Here is a 20,233-nt window from a genome sequence, read left to right on the forward strand (position 1 = left end):
AACAAAAAAAATTCAGATAAAATTATAGACATTTAAAATAAATGTCAGATGAAATCACAAAATGGATTGACATTTAGAATGTCATGTAAAATCACATATTGCAGAGACATTTAAAATGTCAGATAAAGTCATATAATTAATAAAAACAAAACAAAAAAAAAAAAAAAACAAAAACAAAAAAATCAGATAAGATTATAGACATTTAAAATGTCAGATTAAATCACAAAATGGATAGACATTCATAATGTATTCTATCAATAACAATATATTCTATCTTTGCGTAAATAACGCTGTGTATTGCAGCCGAAAATAATTTCCTGGCCACCTCGCACACTATTTGCGTCAGTCATATCTCTGTTGAAGATGGTTGCATAGTCATGAAAACATCACACTCAAACCTTGTATTTGTTGTGATGTTGCATTAAACATGATCCAAACGTTTGTTTCGATATCCCTGATATATATATATAATATACTGGTCAATGAAATATCTACCTATTAATGTTTACGTTCTACGGGGAGGTAACTCTATTCCGGATAATGTCAGTTGGTTTTATTTTTGTTTTATTAGTTTATATATAATTCCGGAAAAGATGTCCGATATGTTGGTTTTTTGAGTTAGTTGTTAAAAAAAGAGAATAAAGATGTCGGTATCTAAGTGTTGTTTTTGCGTCGGAATATTTGGAGACCTCAGCCAAGCAGACAACTTCCCTTTCTTGTTTCGGATGCACAACACAGTATCATTTACACAAAGATAGAATATATTGTATCAAGGTGGTAAATCGATTTGAGGAAAAAGCACACAAGATTGGTACAATGAATCTAAGTAGTTCTGTGAGACCCTTGAAAGTAAACACGTTATTAACAACAAAACTGACGCTGCGAGCAACCACTACTCACCGCTAAGCTTCATGGGGGATTACCAAGTGACATTCTAGGGGATAAGAACACGCACATAAAGCGCACAGAAGAAAAATCACTCAACACGACTTATAGAGAGATTTAAGAACAGTTTGAAGTTTGAATTAAACAATGCTAAACGAATGAGAAATTAACATCTTTAAAAAACAGCTTATAGATAAAAATAACACACAACTACCTAAGGGATTGAATTATGTCATCGTTCCAGACAAACTTCCGTTGATGATTTGAGCCACATAACAGACTTGTAACAGTCTGGGTTATGTTAACTTAAAATCTACGAAACTACCAGTAAACAATGTTCTACTCTGTTGACATTTATCTTAAGGACCCGGAAAAAAACAATAACAAAAGCCGGAAAACTGGAAAAGCGTTTCCTTAAAGTAAACGGATGAAATATATATTGGTGGAGGGACCGGTACCTATAAAACAGGCCCCACTTGTATAAAACATCTCTACTTGAGATTTCCTCAAGCCGAGATTTTCCTCAGCTGATATCTCCTCGAAAACGGCTTGTATAAAATTTTCTCAAGGAACAGGAGGAAGTCATCGGCTAGGATGTCCTGAAATTCCTTGAGGAATTTTTCATACAAGATATTTTCAAGGAGATATTAGCTGAGGAAAATCTCGACTTGAGGAAATCTCAAGTTGAGATGTTTTATACAAGTGGGGCCAGGTCTCCATCGTTCACTTGTAAGACTCGTGCGTGCATTCATCGAAAATGCTCTTCTTTGTATTTGAATGAGTTGTAGACCAATATTGCACTTTTACCTGGTTAGACGTGTGAGCGGTAGGACTCATTACAGCAGAACATATAAATATCGTTCCTGAATTTACCTTTTTCATACATTATGTGAAAAAAAGTAATGTTACAGCGTATAATTATATAAAAAATAACTGTTAAATCCTTGGATTTGTATGTATTGAAATGTGTGACGACATCCGATAATAAAGCATTTGAAATAATAAAACAGGCTTTCCAAATGAGATATGTGTCAAAACAACAGGTATGTTTTATCAATATGGTCGATCTTGAATTGAAAATCCAATTTATGGTTCTTATATTTCAAAACCATTATGTAAGCAAATCTATTGTCATAGTATACACTCTGATTGACCTCTCTACTATCACATTTTATCTATGATTTTGAAAGGTATCGCGTGTCATCGTTATGTCATATTATCTCATGGAGTTTTGCCACTGTAACATTTATTGGTATTTAATTGCTAAGAGACAAATAGCAAACAGAAGGACTAAATAGCATTGAAGTAAAGTCGAAGAAATTAAAAGATTCGCACGATTTATCGATAATACATTGGTCCGGTCTCCTGGGAATGTCGATTTCCAAGTGTTAATGACGTTGTTCACCTTGGACGGAAGTAAAGTCGTTACGGATATATGTCACGCGAAGACGAGTTATGGGAAAATAACTCCCGATTATAGTCGATTAGAAGGAGTTTAAAAGGCAGTGAGCAGGACATTGTTTATATTTGATTATTTAGGAAATGATTACATGATTATAATTATCATACAGGAAAGATTCAGTTTGATAACGAAGTGTGTGTCACGGTAATGATACTATTTGTGTAAATCTAGTGTTTTCTAAGAAGGAATTCACATTATGATTAAATGTGATATTAGATTTACCACATATCTGATGATAAATACATTTTAATTCACACATAAAATATAATTTCGGTGTCTAGACAAACAAAAATTGGCGTTACGCACTGCCAACCTTGATTCTGACGTAAATAATCAGTCGGATAAGGCATGTATATCTCATCGTTGTTATCTACGCATAACATCTTAATTAAGTGCCCATGTAGTTATGAAATGTCTGTCTAATTTTAGCGACATCAAAACCCACAAACCAAATCACATCACATATTAATTATTCGAATTTTGTCTTTCTGCGATTTGATTAAGGTTACTTCTTAAGCTTTTCTCTCAAACCTGAGATAAAGGGAACATATCAACACCTTTCTTTATCAAAATTAGTTTGGACTATTCATTGGTAACAGCACGAAAGTCTTTTATCTGCGAAATGGCATTTTACTAAATTGTCTTCCTGAAATAACTCAACAAATCTTCACAACACAGATATTTGATAGTAGGTCAATAAATGATTTTTTTTTAAAAAGTCAATTACCTTTTTTTTCTTATCATAATTAAGATTTATTATATATGTGATATCAATACACACTCAGCATTTTCTTTTTAAATTGTAATCTAGTATGAAATCACTGTATTTTCTCTATATAGAAAAATAATAATAAAAAAATATATGTTTATATTGCTGCATTTCTATATTTCCGAGAGGCGCCAAATTATGTGTCAAAGGAAATAAATATTTTTACATCAGATTCTCGATACTATCTTTAAAAATATCAATAAATCAATATAGATATATTCATATTCAAAATCAATGGACAAAATAAAATAATGTAAAAGAGTTCTTTCTTATTTGATTTGACGAGCTTAAAGCTGGAAGACTACCAAAAATAGAATTAAAAACAAGACCAACATTCTTCATATAATCGTTGTCTGGTATTTGATTTCTAAGAGGTTTAATGTTGGGATCGAAGTATTTCGAGGATATTTTTTTTCTGATTTAAAGAGAAAAGACCACGATGCCGTGATTTTTGCAACTTACCCACATATAGCCTTTTTTCAAAGATTGAGAAAAAAGGTAAATAATTTGATTTTGTGGCCTAAAAATCAACAGAAGTGGGCTACCAAGTGAGAGTTCACGAATATATATATATCTAAAGATGTCTACATCCTTATTATTATCAACTTTGTTTACAATCTTTCCACACATTTGAGACATATCAATTTTTTTATGTCAATTCGATTACGAAATAAAGACATATTGCGTTTCTTTTATCGAAGGTGAAAAAGACCTGAATTGACCTTTCAATATGTATTTAAGCGATTGCACACATAAAAATCAAAATTATGCTCTACAGACCCATTTATGCTGATAGAAGCAATTAATATTGTTATTTCACTGCCGTTCACTCTCCTAATTGATATGCCGTTTTTCTGTTTATAGGTTCGCACACATTAATTATAACGACGTGTCAACAACCCAAAAACATGGAACTTACTCATTTGCTACCAATGAACATGTCTTATTGGGACTACAATCAGAGTGAAACAGTGGACAACAATGTAACCAACAAAACTAATGGGACTACTTACAGTCGAGATGAGACTTTAGCTAAGGCAGAAATAGCAGTAATGGCGGTCATTCTTTATCTCGCTTTATTCGGAAATAGTGTAGTGTTATTAGTTCTGAAATGTCGCCGAACGAAGCTAACTCGAATGCAGTGGTTTATTGTACATCTGTGTCTGGCTGATATCTCGGTCGCGTTATTTAATGTACTGCCACAGATGGCATGGGACATCACATACAGATTCCAAGGATCAACTTTTACATGTAAACTCGTCAAATACTTACAGTTGTCAGCAATGTACGCGTCGTCATACGTGTTGGTAATGACAGCGTTGGATCGCTTCAGTTCTATTTGTTATCCTCTGGCCAGTCAAACATGGACAACACGCCGTGTACATATAATGATATCAACAGCGTGGATTTTATCACTGATTTTCTCAATTCCACAACTGATTCTTTTCTCAATGCAAGAGACATATCCAGGAAGTGGTGAATATGACTGTTGGGAAAGTTTGAGTGTAGGTCCACCGTGGAGGATTCAACTGTATGTCACATGGATTTTCCTTTCTATATATGCGATACCACTAGTTATCCTCGCATTTGCATACATCAAAATTTGCCAAGTGGTTTGGATGAGTGTTGATTCTCGGAAAAATCCTAAAAATAGAACCAATGTTAGAAAATCATGGAAACTAATATTTACGAAGGATGCAACTATCCGACAAGCGGACATGAACAGTCCACGACTTCTTAAGAATCCTAGAGCTCACAGTAAGGGCGTATCAAAATCCAAGATCAAAACTATCAAGCTGACTGTGGTTGTAGTCACATGTTATTTTCTCTGCTGGGGACCTTTCTTTGTAGCACAGACATGGAGTGCGTTCGATGTCAATGCTCCTTTCTACGGTAAGTTTGACAGTTACCAAATCATAGAAAGAGCTACTTGATTTTCTTCATAACGACAGTTCCTCGCTGAGTTAAAATCCTTCAATTGTATGCATGAAGACAACGCATTGGGCGACAAAGAGCATTTTAAAATTGGGGTACAGTATCATAGTTGTTGCTCAGACAAGCATATGAGTTAATTCAAGAAAATGTGAAAAGTCAACAAGATATCAGGACTGTAAGAAAAGATGATTTATCAACATCCTGAAAACCTCACCCTAAACCTTAAACGACAAAATACAGTAGACGTAATAATCATCCTTAGCTCTGTATTCTCTAACGCCAAACAAAGTAGACATTCTGAATATGCTGACTTAAGTATTCCCACTTAGGTCAAACTACGAAAGACATCCTACATATACTTACTGCAATATTCTAGCCAACATCAAACTATAGCAAACATCCTGAGTATTCATATTTCAGTATTCCAGCTAACGTCAAACTACAGTAGACACCCTGAGTACTTTTATTTCAGTATTTCAGCTAACGTCAAACTACAGTAGACACCCTGAGTACTTTTATTTCAGTATTTCAGCTAACGTCAAACTACAGTAGACACCCTGAGTACTTTTATTTCAGTATTCCAGCTAACGTCAAACTACAGTAGACACCCTGAGTACTTTTATTTCAGTATTTCAGCTAACGTCAAACTACAGTAGACACCCTGAGTACTTTTATTTCAGTATTTCAGCTAACGTCAAACTACAGTAGACGTCCTGAGTACTTTTATTTCAGTATTTCAGCTAACGTCAAACTACAGTAGACACCCTGAGTACTTTTATTTCAGTATTTCAGCTAACGTCAAACTACAGTAGACACCCTGAGTACTTTTATTGCAGTATTTCAGCTAACGTCAAACTACAGTAGACACCCTGAGTACTTTTATGTCAGTATTTCAGCTAACGTCAAACTACAGTAGACACCCTGAGTACTTTTATTTCAGTATTCCAGCTAACGTCAAACTACAGTAGACACCCTGAGTACTTTTATTTCAGTATTTCAGCTAACGTCAAACTACAGTAGACAACCTCAGTTTTCTAATTATAATATTCTAGCTAGCTTCAAACTACAGTAGAATTTCTGAATATCCATGTTTCTGTATTCCACCTAATACAAAGTTACAGAAAACACTCGAAGTGTTTATATTTCAGTATTCCATCTAATGTCAAACTACAAAACATATTCTGAGAAATGTTATTTCAGTATTTCAGCTAGAGTCACTCAGTATTGTTATTTCAATATTCAGCTAACGTCAAACTACAGCAGACGTCCTCAGTATTCCAATTTAAACATTCAGTTTATGTCAACTACAATAGATATTCTGAGTATTATAATTTTAACATTCTAGCTAGCTTCAAACTACAGTAGAAATTCTGAATATCCATGTTCCAGTATTCCCTCTAATATAAAGTTACATAAAACATTCGAAGTGTTTATATTTCAGTCAAAATACAGCAGCACAGGTCGTTCTTTCTTCAGGATCTTAGACAAACTACAGGAGTATAGAGTTAGTTATTTCTTACCTCTGTATTCCAGTCAACATCATACAGTAAAGATGTAACTAGAGTATTTTTGACTTTATGACTCAATTCGTACTATATTGGTACATATAAAAATTATTCCTACCTCAATGACAAACAAGCAAATATCGAAATTATTCTTACTTCAGTATTCTAGTCGAATTACATTAGCACGTGTCATGTGTATTCTAACTTCAGTGTTCTAGTTAAGAAACAAAAGTAAATGTCTAGAATGTTCTTATTTCATATCTCAAGTCAGTAACCATGCAGAAATACATTTTCTCAGCATTCTTATTTAAACTTTACAGAAACACTTCAAAATAGCGAATATCTTATTTTTTTACGTCATTTTTCAAAGTCGAGGTCAAATACGTATATTCTTTGACCAAGGCAAACCTTTCACTTATTTCATATGTAACACATACATCCAGTTTATATAGTTGTTTTGTATTATGCTATTCAGAGCGTACCAGTTTGATAAGTCATCCATACATGACATTCATTTAAAGTATTGATGGTGCTCTTGATACATAAAATGGGATATTGCTGCATATCATATTTAGATTTATCAAAGGCAGCATTGCATGGCATTGCATGTCATCTGAACTTGGTAAATTCAAGTGACAAAGTTGGTAGGCCCGAAGACACATCAACATAACATTGCCCTTGTGGACCATCGATCGCGCCATGATTATGTGAAATGAAAATGGTACACATCGTGTATATTTAGAATAATGAGAAGTAATAATATCAGTTTAATATTTAATCAGCCTGCATTCAACAATCTCCCTTTCAAATATTGCGATAAATAAAGACTGTTATCTATGACGGGATTCAAGGTATGACTCTTTGATCTGATGTAAACTGGAAAATGTCTATTCTAGAACTGTCTGTACTTTGGTCAACATTCAGTGTTTGTTATGTATGATCACTTTCCTAGATTTATAATACAGGGAAAAAGCAGGAAAAGTGTAATAAAACCACACAAGATCAATTTCAGTGGAAAAAGTAAATGCACACTATCTTCTACAACAAACATTTAATTGCAAATGGGCCTGTGGCAATAGCTACTTCATCCAATCAAATCCAACAAACTTCTCTTCTTCTCACCCCAATAAGATTTCTTGAAAGCAGCCGAAGAGATTTAGATCCAACGATATCAAATGTGAATTCTTTTAATGGGATGATCTAACAAAAGTTTACATATCGTAGTTATTCATTGAAATTGTCGAATACTCCAGGGAACGTTTGGGGATCTGTCATAAATTGAAAAAATATAGAAATATTACATATATATCAACAACTTTTAATATTGATTGTCTGTCGATAAACATTACGAAAGAATAATTTCAAAACATTTGGTCCATAATTAATTTTGAAGTGTTTGAGCTTATATTGGACTGATTTAAGCCGTGCATATCTGAGGTTCCAAATAACATAATTCCCCAGTCCAGTCTCGTTGCTTTTCTTTGTGAATATGCTGATACTATTAACTGTGTTTTCAAATAAAAACAATTTAATTGTAGGTGCAGCTTTTGCGATAATCTTGCTGCTAGCTAACCTAAACAGCTGCGTCAATCCTTGGATTTTCCTCGCCTTTAGCAGCCATACGTGTACATCACGATCCTCAAAGGACAATCGCCCATCTACCTTGACAAGCAACTCTTACTTGGAATCTACAGAGGCCAGGTCAGGACGTAGTCAGTTACACGAGACCAACTCTTTCTCTACGAGATCTGCACGAGATATGAAGGGATCGTTTTCCGAATGCAGTCAGTCTAATGTATGAAATCTGTAATACGATCGATGAAGGTATCACAATGAAAATGTCTTTAATAGTGACTAACTGGATAGAAAATTTCCTGGAATAAGATTATAAAAGACATGTCAGTGATATATGCCTCTCTATGTCTTATGATCTAATAGACATGGCTTTGATGATACAATATGCTTCTCTATGTCTTATGATATAATAGACATGACGGTGATGATACAATATGCTTCTCTATGTCTTATGATCTAATAGACATTACAGTGATGATACAATATGCTTCTCTATGTCTTATGCTTTAATAGACATGACAGTGATGATACAATATGCTTCTCTATGTCTTATGCTTTAATAGACATGACAGTGATGATACAATATGCTTCTCTATGTCTTATGATATAATAGACATGACAGTGATGATACAATATGCTTATCACGGTATTATGATATAATAGACATGACAGTGATGATAAGATTTACTTTTCAATGTTTTATTATATTATAGACATGTCAGTGATGATACATGTTTTTTTATCAATGACTAATCAACTTCCTGTTATGTTATAGACGTGTCATGGTTATACAATATAACTATCAAGATCGTATGATATGATAGACGTGCTAGTGGTGATATAATATGCTGGTGAAGGATCTGTAATATTATAGACGTGTCATGATTATACAATATAACTATCAAGATCGTATGATATGATAGACGTGTTAGTGGTGATATCATATGCTGGTGAAGGATCTGTAATATAATAGAAGTGTTAGTGATGATACAATATGCTTGTGAAGAACATGTAATATAATAGAAGTGTTAGTGATGATACAATATGCTGGTGAAGGACATGTAATAAAATATAAGTGTTAGTGCTGATACAATATGCTGGTGACGGACATGTAATATTATAGATGTGTGGTGATGGTATAATATGCTGGTGAAGGACATGTTATGTGTTGATTATAAGAAAAAACGTCAAATAGATGTTCTATTATTGTATTAGTGTTTAGACAGTCAGTTGCACATCTTTCTTTTTTGTTTGAGTGATTTTGTAAACAATACCACCAATTTTTCGTTCTTGTACCTTTTTGATTGGATATGCAGTCGAAACTCGAAAACTCTGTTTATTTCGGAATATTTCGACTTCTTAATTTTACACACAACATTTGAACTCATTTATATCGAGTACACGATTATCTCCAGGTTTTCCCATAGTCCTGGCGATTTCAATTTAACGAGGTTCGACTGTGTGTGTGCGTTTTTTGTTAGCATTGCTTGTAATTGTTTTTATTGTAAACATAATCAGGGTACAGGTTAATATTTAAATGCGAACCTTAAGATTGCAAAATACATGTTTGACACACGTTGTCATTGATAATTTGCTTTGGCTGATTTGTCATATATCAATGTACAAATAAAATGTATTAAGCCAGTGGACGTTTCGTGTTTTATTAAAGAAATCGCATTTACTTTAGCATCATGATCGTAATCAGTTTACACTTGTGTTTACTTCGCTGCATTTTTAGAATTCCATCAAAGTAAATAAGGAAGACAACCTTTTCAGGCAACAGGTCAATGAAGCGATCCTGCCACAGCAGGCCGGTACTAAGCAGAGACGAAGGAGAAGCTAGATTGTTGCGTACCTAAGACCAGATTTTGAATGATAGCCGAATATTCTGTCATGTGATGATACATTGTTGCTACCTATACATGTATGGAAGATCAGTTATATTACCTGCTTATACTGCCAGCTTTATACTCGTCATTTGTCCGATGAAGATGACCATGTATTACTGGTATATATTTCTGGTAAATTGTGGTGACAATACGGACTTCAGTGTGAATTCAGTGTTTTCATAACAAAATAAAAACAAAAAACAAAAAAGACCATTTCTTCTCGTTGGTTAGTTTAAAGGTGACAACAAATTATCGTTGGTTAGTTTTTCCTCTAAAATTTGAAACACAAAGTAACCAACGATATTTTTCAAGTTTGCCATTTTTTCATGTAAAGTGTTATTCTTTCCGCCCTTTTCTGCTTTTTTCCAATCACAACACAACTTACTACAGTTTTAATCCACTTCAGCGACAAGAAGCCAGCAGTCTAGGGCAGCACCGGGGAAGCCGTGGAAGTGACTCGTTGGTTAGTTTTCTCTTCTTAAATCTACACTACTTCCCACTATACAAGATTTCTCAGCTATAATCGTTTTTTTATGTGTGTCAGGTTATCTACATCCATATGTAAGCAGCAGAAATAGTAGTGTAGTCCAATTCTTCTTTAATCAGATGTAGACGAAGGGCATTCGTCTGTAATATATTAAAACCAGAACATTCAATAGAAACAGACAATAACGAACATGTAACAAGTTAAAATAAACCATTGACAATGATTAACATTTTGACCAGCATCATACAATTGCTAACATGCTAATCATTTCACTGATACAATAGCATTAATGGTTCACATCTCACATATGATTATGCAACAGGTTGGTTAAACCAGGTTCAAATAAAGACACGAAATCTGTTGAGAGTTCTGACCATAGTTTACTGTTGAACCGAAAAAAAGAATGAACTCTGTGAATATACAAAACAATAAAGCTACACTGTACATAAACACCAGACTAATATAGACTAAAAACATATTAGTATGGAACATTACTATCATTTAAATAAATCATACTACAGTTGACTAAGAACGAGTAACTTGATACAATCTAATGACGTCAATATGAACTATGCCCAGGTAAGTACGTACATACAGTATATAGAATAGATAATAGATCCAGTATGAAAGTATCTGCTATTAAGATCAATATATTACGCATAAATAAACTGGCTAAATTACCTGTGTGTGGCGCAAAGTTCGTCTACATTTTGATATTAATGGTCATAAAGGTAAAGTCTGCAAAGTTACAAATGAAACATAAAACTTTTGAGTGTAAATGAATAGACTGCAATTCTAATGAAAATATCAAAATAAATTTCGTTCCAGCAGATCCAAATAGATTAATTTGAAATAACGCAACATCATAAAGATATGAAAATACAGGTCAGTATAATCATAATCTTTACAATACCTGGATTATAGTGTACATTTCAATTTTCGATTTTATTTCATTTCGTATGCAACAGCAAATAAGATTGAGAATATACAAACAAATAATAACATTTACACAGGATGGCGGAGGACATTAACCATAACCAATAAGATTAAGACACAAAATTCATAAGTATGCATAGATATCAAGCACATTTTAAACAGCGGTATTCTGAAGCACTAGTACTCGGAAGTGTTACTTTTGACAAATGAAAATGTATAGATTAATTAAAAAACACTCAACTGCTCAAAAATATCTCGAATAGCATAAGTAAATAATAAGTATTTAATAATTCTTTTCTTTTTGGCGTAGCGTGAATCAGAAACTTGCCAATATTTCTGAGAGTTCTGAATAAGATGGACATGGTAAAATAAAACGAATTTCTTCTTCTATTTCATCACTGTCGCACAGAATGCGTATTCTTTGAGAAATATTAACACCATGGTATCTACCCGTTTCAACTTTCAACTTATGTGAGCTCATCCTAAACTTAGTATCAATTTTATTTTCGTAGTAAGTGGTTTGTTGAGGTACGATTGTGTAACATACCGATCAGCTATATATTTATACAATGTACACTTTGAGGAGTTTTCAAATCTACTTCTTCAGTCTTGAATAAATATATCCTGTATACGTTGTTATATATCAATCAGAAATACTTTTCCTTTGAAACATCTTGTGCCAACACCAAATCTAAATCAATCTTGTTTCAAATGAAAAATCCAATTTGCTTTACAATTAGGCTTCTTGGTATCAAGATCAACTAATCCATGATAACAAGTTCTTAATATACAATTATCTGTCTTCAAACGTTGTATACAATGCTTTACAATAGTAACCTTCCGCTGAACATAATAAGGAAAGCGATTTAGCTCAAAATACATCATAGAATTACTAACATTTTTCTTTACACCAAAAAGAGATTTAAAAAACGACAAATGTACCTTTTCAATCTGTGGTGCTATATCAAAACCACAGATCTCGCAACCATAATTCAAAATACATGATACGTAAATTTCAAATAATGATAACTTAGTTTTTACATTCAAAACAAACGTGTTCATACTACGATTGTGGAGATAATGCACCTTTCTATTTTGTGCAGATATGTTATTATGTGTTATTGAACATTTGCCGTTATATTTGCGTACCAGTCCTGATCTACAATTTCTATATATTTTCCATCAAACTTCCACCGTTCATTTGGTATTAATCGTTTACTTTTTTAAACCTACCATCCTGGTCTTGTCGACGTTCACGGTCAAATTCCTATGATTCAAGTAAACCTTTAAAAAATCCAGAATATTTTGGAGCTCAATAATGTCTTCAGAAAATAGCACAGTATCTTCTGCATACATTATTAAAAACAAATGAAGGAGTTGTATATGATAGCTTTGACAATTGTAATCAAAAATATACAGTAGAGCCTTTTGTTAGTTTGTAAGGATTTTGTAATTAAAGAATTAAGTACGAACATTGCATCTCTAGTACCACTACCAGGTTTGAAGCCAAACTGAGAATCCGATATAGTATTTTCGCTCTCATGCCATTTAAGCAGACGTTTATTCAAAGGAGACGTAAATAAATTGACAATGTGACTAGTTAAGGTAATACCCCTATTATTATTAACATCATTTTATCTCCCCGTTTTATGTAGTGGTATGATAACATATTGCGACCACTCTTTAGGAAAATAACCTACATGTAATATGACATTAAACAAGTTAAATAGAATCGGTGCAAACGCATCCCTATAGTAAAAAAAACCTCATTAAGCATCTCGTCAAGCTCTGGTGACTTACCCCATGATGATCCCGTAATTGAAATTTTCAGCTCATCAAGACTAAAATAACTGTCTAACTCGGAATAAACACATTCATTATCTATCAACTGTTGGTCAGTGTTTCCAGAGTATTCAACATCCATATCAGAAAGTGCTCTAAATATTTGTAAAACTGTTCTAAAGATAAATTCCTCGAAAAATTCTTATAAAATGATTTTGAGTCATTCCTCTTTAAATTGCTTAACATGTCACCTTCTATCTGGAGATAATTCCGTTTCACTCTTGCTTCATACATATGAATATATATTTTCTTTTTTGCTTACTAAAATTTCCCTATTGTCTTGAGATCAACATCTATTGGAAGAAAACAAAGCATTCCTATACAATTAATGAAGACACTTACATTCATGGTGGTACCATGGTTTATCGAGATCTTTGACCATTTATGATATAACACCAACATGTACTTACAATTTTATCTTTGGAACGACATAATGGATATTATTTAGAAACATGTTACTTTGTAAATTGGCGGCTGAAATGAACAGATGAATGCTGTGAACTTCACATATATTTTTATTTCTGGAACATTCTACCCGGGTATGCGCACGCATCCTATAATCTTCATCACTACAGTGGGAGTAATCTCTGTTGACGTAGTACCCGTACCAAATACATAATAAATATACAATTTAAGAAAGGGTGTAGACGCCAATTTGATATCTTTAATTTTACCGCGAAAGTGTGTTGGTACTTGTGTGATTTCAAGCGAAAACGAGGCTATGTTTTTGGACGGTGAAAACTAGAAAGATGCTTGCTAATGTTTTGTGGTTTAAATCACATTGAATGTACTGATCAGCATATGAATCAGCTTTGGTAAGATCCTGGAATAGTAACTGTTGATTATGTAAAATTACATGACATCGGTATTCGATAATGTTAACAGCCGCATTTGTTTGGTTTTGCTTCGATGAACTCCAATTAAGCATGACGGCCCCCATTTTCGGTGTTAACATGTGTGACTGATTTATTTTGACAGTCGTTCAGTATTTAGGTAGTCGGTAGAAATGTTGAATTTTGTATGAGCTGTTATAAGACGGTAAACAGTAGATTCGTCATGTTGAATACACATACAAACGTTGATATTTTCTTGTTTTCAAATACGTTTTACTATGTAGCTTTGTAATGTTCATCCAAGTATAATGCGACTTGTTAATGTAGGCAATTCCTTATGTTAAATATATAATTGGGTACTCTGAAGCAATGATAGTATGATTACAAGCGTCATGCAATTAGTGGTTCAATGTAGAAAACAGAGTCACGCTCAAATATTTTCTATTCAGGGGAGATCACCCGTATGGCATATACGTTTTTCTGCGTGTCTGTATGTTTGTGAGAGTTAACTCCCTTGTTATAATGGTTATTGCTATTTTTATGTATTTTTGAGTGAGTTAAACATTTTTCATTGAGAAAATTGATTTATAAGAATAATTTAGTTAATTTCACGACAGTTTAGATTTCTTGAGATTTAATAAGAATATTAATTGTAACTCGAGAACTTTGTAAAAGTGAATTTATCTTTATCACTAGTTCTATTCTTTCAAACTGTAGTTTGTCTCGGGAATAGTATATTGTAACTTTTAGTCTGTAAATGGAAAGTTTTCTGTGAGTTTTGAACAGAATACCGAAATAATTTATTTGTTTATTTACAGTGAATTCTTGTCAAACGCATCCAGGAAAATAAAAGGTCCGGGTCTCTAGGGCATGCATTAACATCTGTGGTTTCGAAGTTATTTGTCAGTACAAAGGGTACCCTATATATTCCTACAATACCAAAGTAACACACTCCATAAAATTCGTTACAGTCTACCTCTATAACCGTCAACAGCAGTACAACAAGAAAGGTGATCAATCAAACTTGCTTCGGGTTTATTAACCACTGACACGAGTAGCTAACACATCTGCAACATATCCATTTCTTTTGACTATAGAATGGTATGCCAGATATTGCAACATTATTATACATCAATAAGTAACTTATAATACAACAATACATTTTCATAAAGTATATTTGTGGTGTACTCCTTCATATCAAGAAAACAACAGTTGTCGCGTTCACTGTCCTTAATTTGATTTATCCAAATGAATATAGTGAATCTACATGCATCCCAAAGTTTCCTAAATACGGCCGATAATTGTGGCCCATCAAAGGCTGTGGGTGCCATTACTGCAACAATCCTGTAATGCTGGTTACTCTTGAAGTTTAAGTTGGATCTCCTAGGATATTGTCAGTCAAAACCTCTGGAGGTTTGATATTCCGTCTTGGTTGGGTTTGGAATTCATCACTGGAACTAGACGACACTGATACCTCATAACTAAGTTTCCTTCACTTCCGAAGACCACATCTATACGTCTTTTCTGTCAGAGTCGTGGCTGATTCTAAAAACAACATCAATGAGTCTCGGGGATCTCCCAAAAAGTAAATAAAACGAAGCTCATCCTGTGGTCTCAACAATTATATGCATGAACCAATTTGTTCAAATGGCTCTTCCAGTCAGTCTTCTCATTTCTGTCCGATGTGTGGAGCATTTCCAAGATCAGGCGCTGATATTGCCCATTTCCAGCGGGGTGGTAGGGTGTCGTACGAGAATGGTTAATTCCACACCTCTTCTGCAACTGGTCAAATAGTTCATTTTCAAATTATCGCCCCTGATCATGGTGAATATGTTCGGGGATGCCAACCGAGAAATAAAGTCGTTGAAAAGCCGGTCTGCTGCTGTCCTGGAGGTTTTGTGTCTCGTAGGGTAAGCTTGCGCAAACCACGTAAAGTGGTCTACTGGAAAGAGATATGTTTGTAGCCGCCTTTCGAACGCACAAGATGAACAAAGTCCATGGAACTTGTCCTTGATACACTTGCACACATTCTTAATAAAGTGTGCTATATCTCTAGCCATACCAGGCCAATGGAATCTATCTTTTGCCAAAGCAGCTACTCGATCGGCTCTAAGATGTCCGATATTGGAATGCAGTCCCCGATACACCATTGGTCGGAGTTCCGAAGGGAGACAGATCTGAGATCCTTGAATCCATCGAACTAATAACAAATTGCCCTGCTCCAACTTCAACATTTCGGTCTCTCAACCATGAACGAACATATCAATGCTCTTAATTCACCTGTTAAAAGTCGGGTTCCTGACCTCCTCTCACCAAGCACTTTACTCTCTCTTGAAGATCTATCTTTGCCCTGTGCAACAGGAAGATCTTTGAGTGGAATAGTCTTTAGCGGAGTCTACCCAGCATCGACACTTGCCCTTCTTCATTGACTATGGCTGGATTACAATGAGTCAAGCCCTCCACTGTAGCCAACACATCCACAACAGCCAACAATTTTTCGTTCCCACACTCTTCGGTACCTTGTCACTGCAATTCTTCCACATCAACTGGCATCCTAGACAGGGTGTCTGGCATCAGCGTTCAAACGCCCTGGTGGATAGTGAATCTTGAAAGTGAAGTCTGTTAGCACTGCAACCCACTGTTGTCTGGTAGCATCAAATTTCGCGGACGTCAATATATACGTAAGCGGGTTATCATCTGTATATAATCAAATCCTGGGGAATGGTACAGAAAGTCTCGGAAACATTTAAGCGCTAAAAACTCCAGTTTCCCACTATGAAGGTGATAGTTCTTCTGTGCACGAGTTAGTGTCCTAGAACCGTATGCAATGACTGCATGACGTTCGTCATCTCTCTTCTGATATAAAAACGTTCCTAAGCCTTCTTTAGACGCGTCTGTATGCAAAATAAAACTGCTTCTCAAAATCAGGGAAAGCCATCACACTGGGGGTGGCAAGAACATCTTCTAAAACCTTCTGGTGAGTATCTGCCCACTTCCAAAGTCATGATATAGACGCTCAGAATATTTTGATACTTCTATTTCATAGGTATTGTCAAAGTAAAAAAGACAGTGAAGAAATATAAATTCCACTGGTGAAGCGAGGAAAATCCATCACTTTTTAAATACCAAGACGACTAGATGTGGGTGGCCACTCTTCTGATAGGGTATGGTATTTATACAAGAACGACAGGCAGTTTGTAAAAGATCCATGGAAAGATGTTCTTTGTCCACAGCCAGATGAACCTGGACCCAGTGCTTCTGTATCAGAGGAGTGACATGCAACTTGTACATTTACCATGGATAAATACTTTATATAATCTATCAGTGTAAAATTCTTTATTCTGATAAGAAGTAATTTGGCAGATTCAATACATTCAAATCAATATGATATTTGATAGAATTCTGTTCCCTTTTTTCCAGTTTTCGAGATTTTTGGAGTAACACTGAGATGGAATGGTGTTTTTGCTAAAGCGTCTTCATGCCATGTTATTTCAATTTGTTTTTGTTTTACTGTTCATTTAGTGAAAGCTGATTACTTATAGCCATGATTAGAAAGAAAATGTATACTTTTGCATGTATAATGTACATATAATTCAGGTGCGTTTTGCTAAAAAATTATTATACTATAAGATAACCTGGACATTATTCAGATAATTCAAAATAAGTTCATGGAGTTGAATATATTTGAGAGTAAGATATTTTTTAGAAAAATGAATGAGTTTAAAAAAAAAACATTGTAGAGACTGGTATTTATATAATTCCCATTAAGAAATATTTGTTGCTTAAAAGTTTTAAATATGCGTTTGTTTCCATTTCACAGTGATGATGTATTGGTGCCTTATTAATGTTGTTGTTGATGAAAATGAATTTATGAAATAATGATGAAGTGTTGTATCCAAGTCTTTGGATGGGCAAATCTGAGTGTGTCTTGTTTACTATATTTTTTTTGTTATTTTTTTGTGTTAAAAATATTGTGAGAAATGAGATAAGAAAAAAGGTGATTTGGGTAATTACATTATGCAACCATAATAAGAAACGTTTAATTGTACGTTATTGTTGTGAGTTTTGATTGTGTCACACAAAGTAGAGTTAATACATGTAATTTTGAAAATGAAATTTCATTAAAAAGCTTGTGCTCTCCAAAACGTTGCACGTGCTAGTAAGCTAGTTGAACAGACAAATTTGTGTTTGCTGGAAGCAAATTGTAATGATGACATGAAGAGCATGACGCGACATGAATTTCTTTATGAACTGCAGTGTGATCAAATGAAGACGTTATGTTTATAAAAGCTATTTTCAAACAGCTGTGATTTAAATAATCAAGATATTTAAAAAAAGAGCTGTGTTTTTGAATTAATACTGATTTGTCTCTCATGATCATTAAATACGTTTTCATTTTTGTATGTCTGAAGGGTGATTTTCTCAGCTGCAGGCCGGCCGATTTATTATTTGTATTTATTTTCGGTAAATTGAAAAGTAAAGATGCAGACGGATATCTGTGGTGGCAATTCATAAATTTGGTGTGAATTCAGCGAGTTATGATAAAAAAAAATTAAAAAAGATAAAAATAAATGAATGAATAAATAAAAAATAAATTTTGTTGTTGGTTATTTTTTTAAATTGAAAAGTAAAGATGCAGAGGAATATCTGTGATGGCAATTCATGAATTCGGTGAGTTATGATCAAAACAGTAAAAAATAAAAATAAATGTTTCGACGTTGGTAAGTTTTAAGTTAACACGATTTGAAAATTTATCGTTGGTTAGTCTTTTGTCAAAAATTTGAAAAAATGTAGTTTGTTTTTGTTGAAGATTTGAAACATAAACTTACCAACGACAATTTTCAACTTGTCATTTTTTTCATGTAAAATTTCTGATTCTTCCCACCCTTCTAAGGTTAAAGAAGAAAAAAATAAAAAAAAAATTGGTCGTTGGTTAGTTTATTGGTTAGAAAATTTGGAAAAAATTATCGTTGGTTAGGTTTTCGTCAAATATTAGAAAATTTGTCGTTGGTTAGCTTTTCTTTGACAAGGATTTGATAAATTTGTCGTTGATTAGTTTTTTATCAAAAAATTGAAAAATAAAATAACCAACGATATTTTTCAAATTTTCCATTTTTTCCATATACAATTTCTGATTCTTCACAAACTATTCAGCTAAAAAATGTCTTTGGTTTGCTGAAAGGTTACAAAATTTGTCGTTGGTTAGCTTTTTGTTAAAAATTTGAAAAAATTTGCCCATTTTCCTATACAATTTCTGATTCTCCCCATCCTTTTTCAGCTTTTTGCAGTCACAACACACCTTACTACAACATCACTTGATATCAGCGACAATAAAAACGTTTTCCAAAATCTTTGTCCCAAGCTTAAAATGCCGGGACTTATATGCAGGATGTGGTGGTGTTGACGGCCACCATTATTAGAAAGCCAAATTCTTGGTTCAAAGTCGCGAAATTGATAATTTGACAGCATACTGTTAACAGTAACAGTTAGTAGGTGAGATTAGGAAGGAATAACTAATTTCCCTGTAAAAGCAATATCCGCATTTTCTTGATGTACACTTTCGCAAGGAAGAATATTCTATTTAAGCCTACAATAAGGTCTTTTTTCAAATCTAAAAAAAATGAAGTAGACCTTATCTGTGTATGTAAAAGCATTGTCTGTGTGGGTTATCCCTCATTCATCGTCTCTGTCTGACAAGATAAGGCGTACCTATATGTACCGTCCTATGTCTGTCTGGGATGCAGCATGGTCTTATCTGCTGATTGATTGGCCAATAAACCAGATCGGAAATGTGTCCATGGTAATGTCTTTTTTATTCATGAGCTCATCTCTCAATTTCTAAACACATCAGGATAAATGAGTATCTAATCAAGGGATTCTTATTGCAATGACAGCGTTTCCTATTGGACGGTAAGTGGTTACGTAATCACATTTACTATTTGTATCTAAAACTCTGAAAACAGAGAAAAAAAAACAAAGAATGAATATTTGATAAAAAGTAAAACGAAATATCCATCAAATCTATTTCATCAAAGCATTTTTCTTAGGTTTTAGAAAAAAACGGAATGATTATATTTATTCATATTGTAAAGGGAGTGGGGTTGCTGGGTGTAGA

General features: G+C 33.8%; 1 protein-coding gene across 1 annotated transcript in view; it reads left to right on the top strand.

Moving 5' to 3' along the window:
- The window catches only part of LOC132544253 (cephalotocin receptor 1-like), a 55,576-nt gene extending 45,810 nt beyond the window's left edge, over positions 1-9,766 (top strand). Inside the window, exons 2-3 of the mRNA XM_060207860.1 lie at positions 3,981-5,009; positions 8,095-9,766. Coding sequence (XP_060063843.1) covers positions 4,025-5,009; positions 8,095-8,357 — 1,248 coding nt within the window. The 5' untranslated portion in view covers positions 3,981-4,024 and the 3' untranslated portion in view covers positions 8,358-9,766. The remainder of the gene's footprint in view (positions 1-3,980; positions 5,010-8,094) is intronic.
- Positions 9,767-20,233: the final 10,467 nt, after the last annotated feature.

Source organism: Ylistrum balloti, unplaced genomic scaffold (assembly GCF_031769215.1).
Source record: "Ylistrum balloti isolate Yb309-2 unplaced genomic scaffold, AGI_CSIRO_Ybal_v1 Utg369560, whole genome shotgun sequence".
Classification (NCBI taxonomy): domain Eukaryota; kingdom Metazoa; phylum Mollusca; class Bivalvia; order Pectinida; family Pectinidae; genus Ylistrum; species Ylistrum balloti.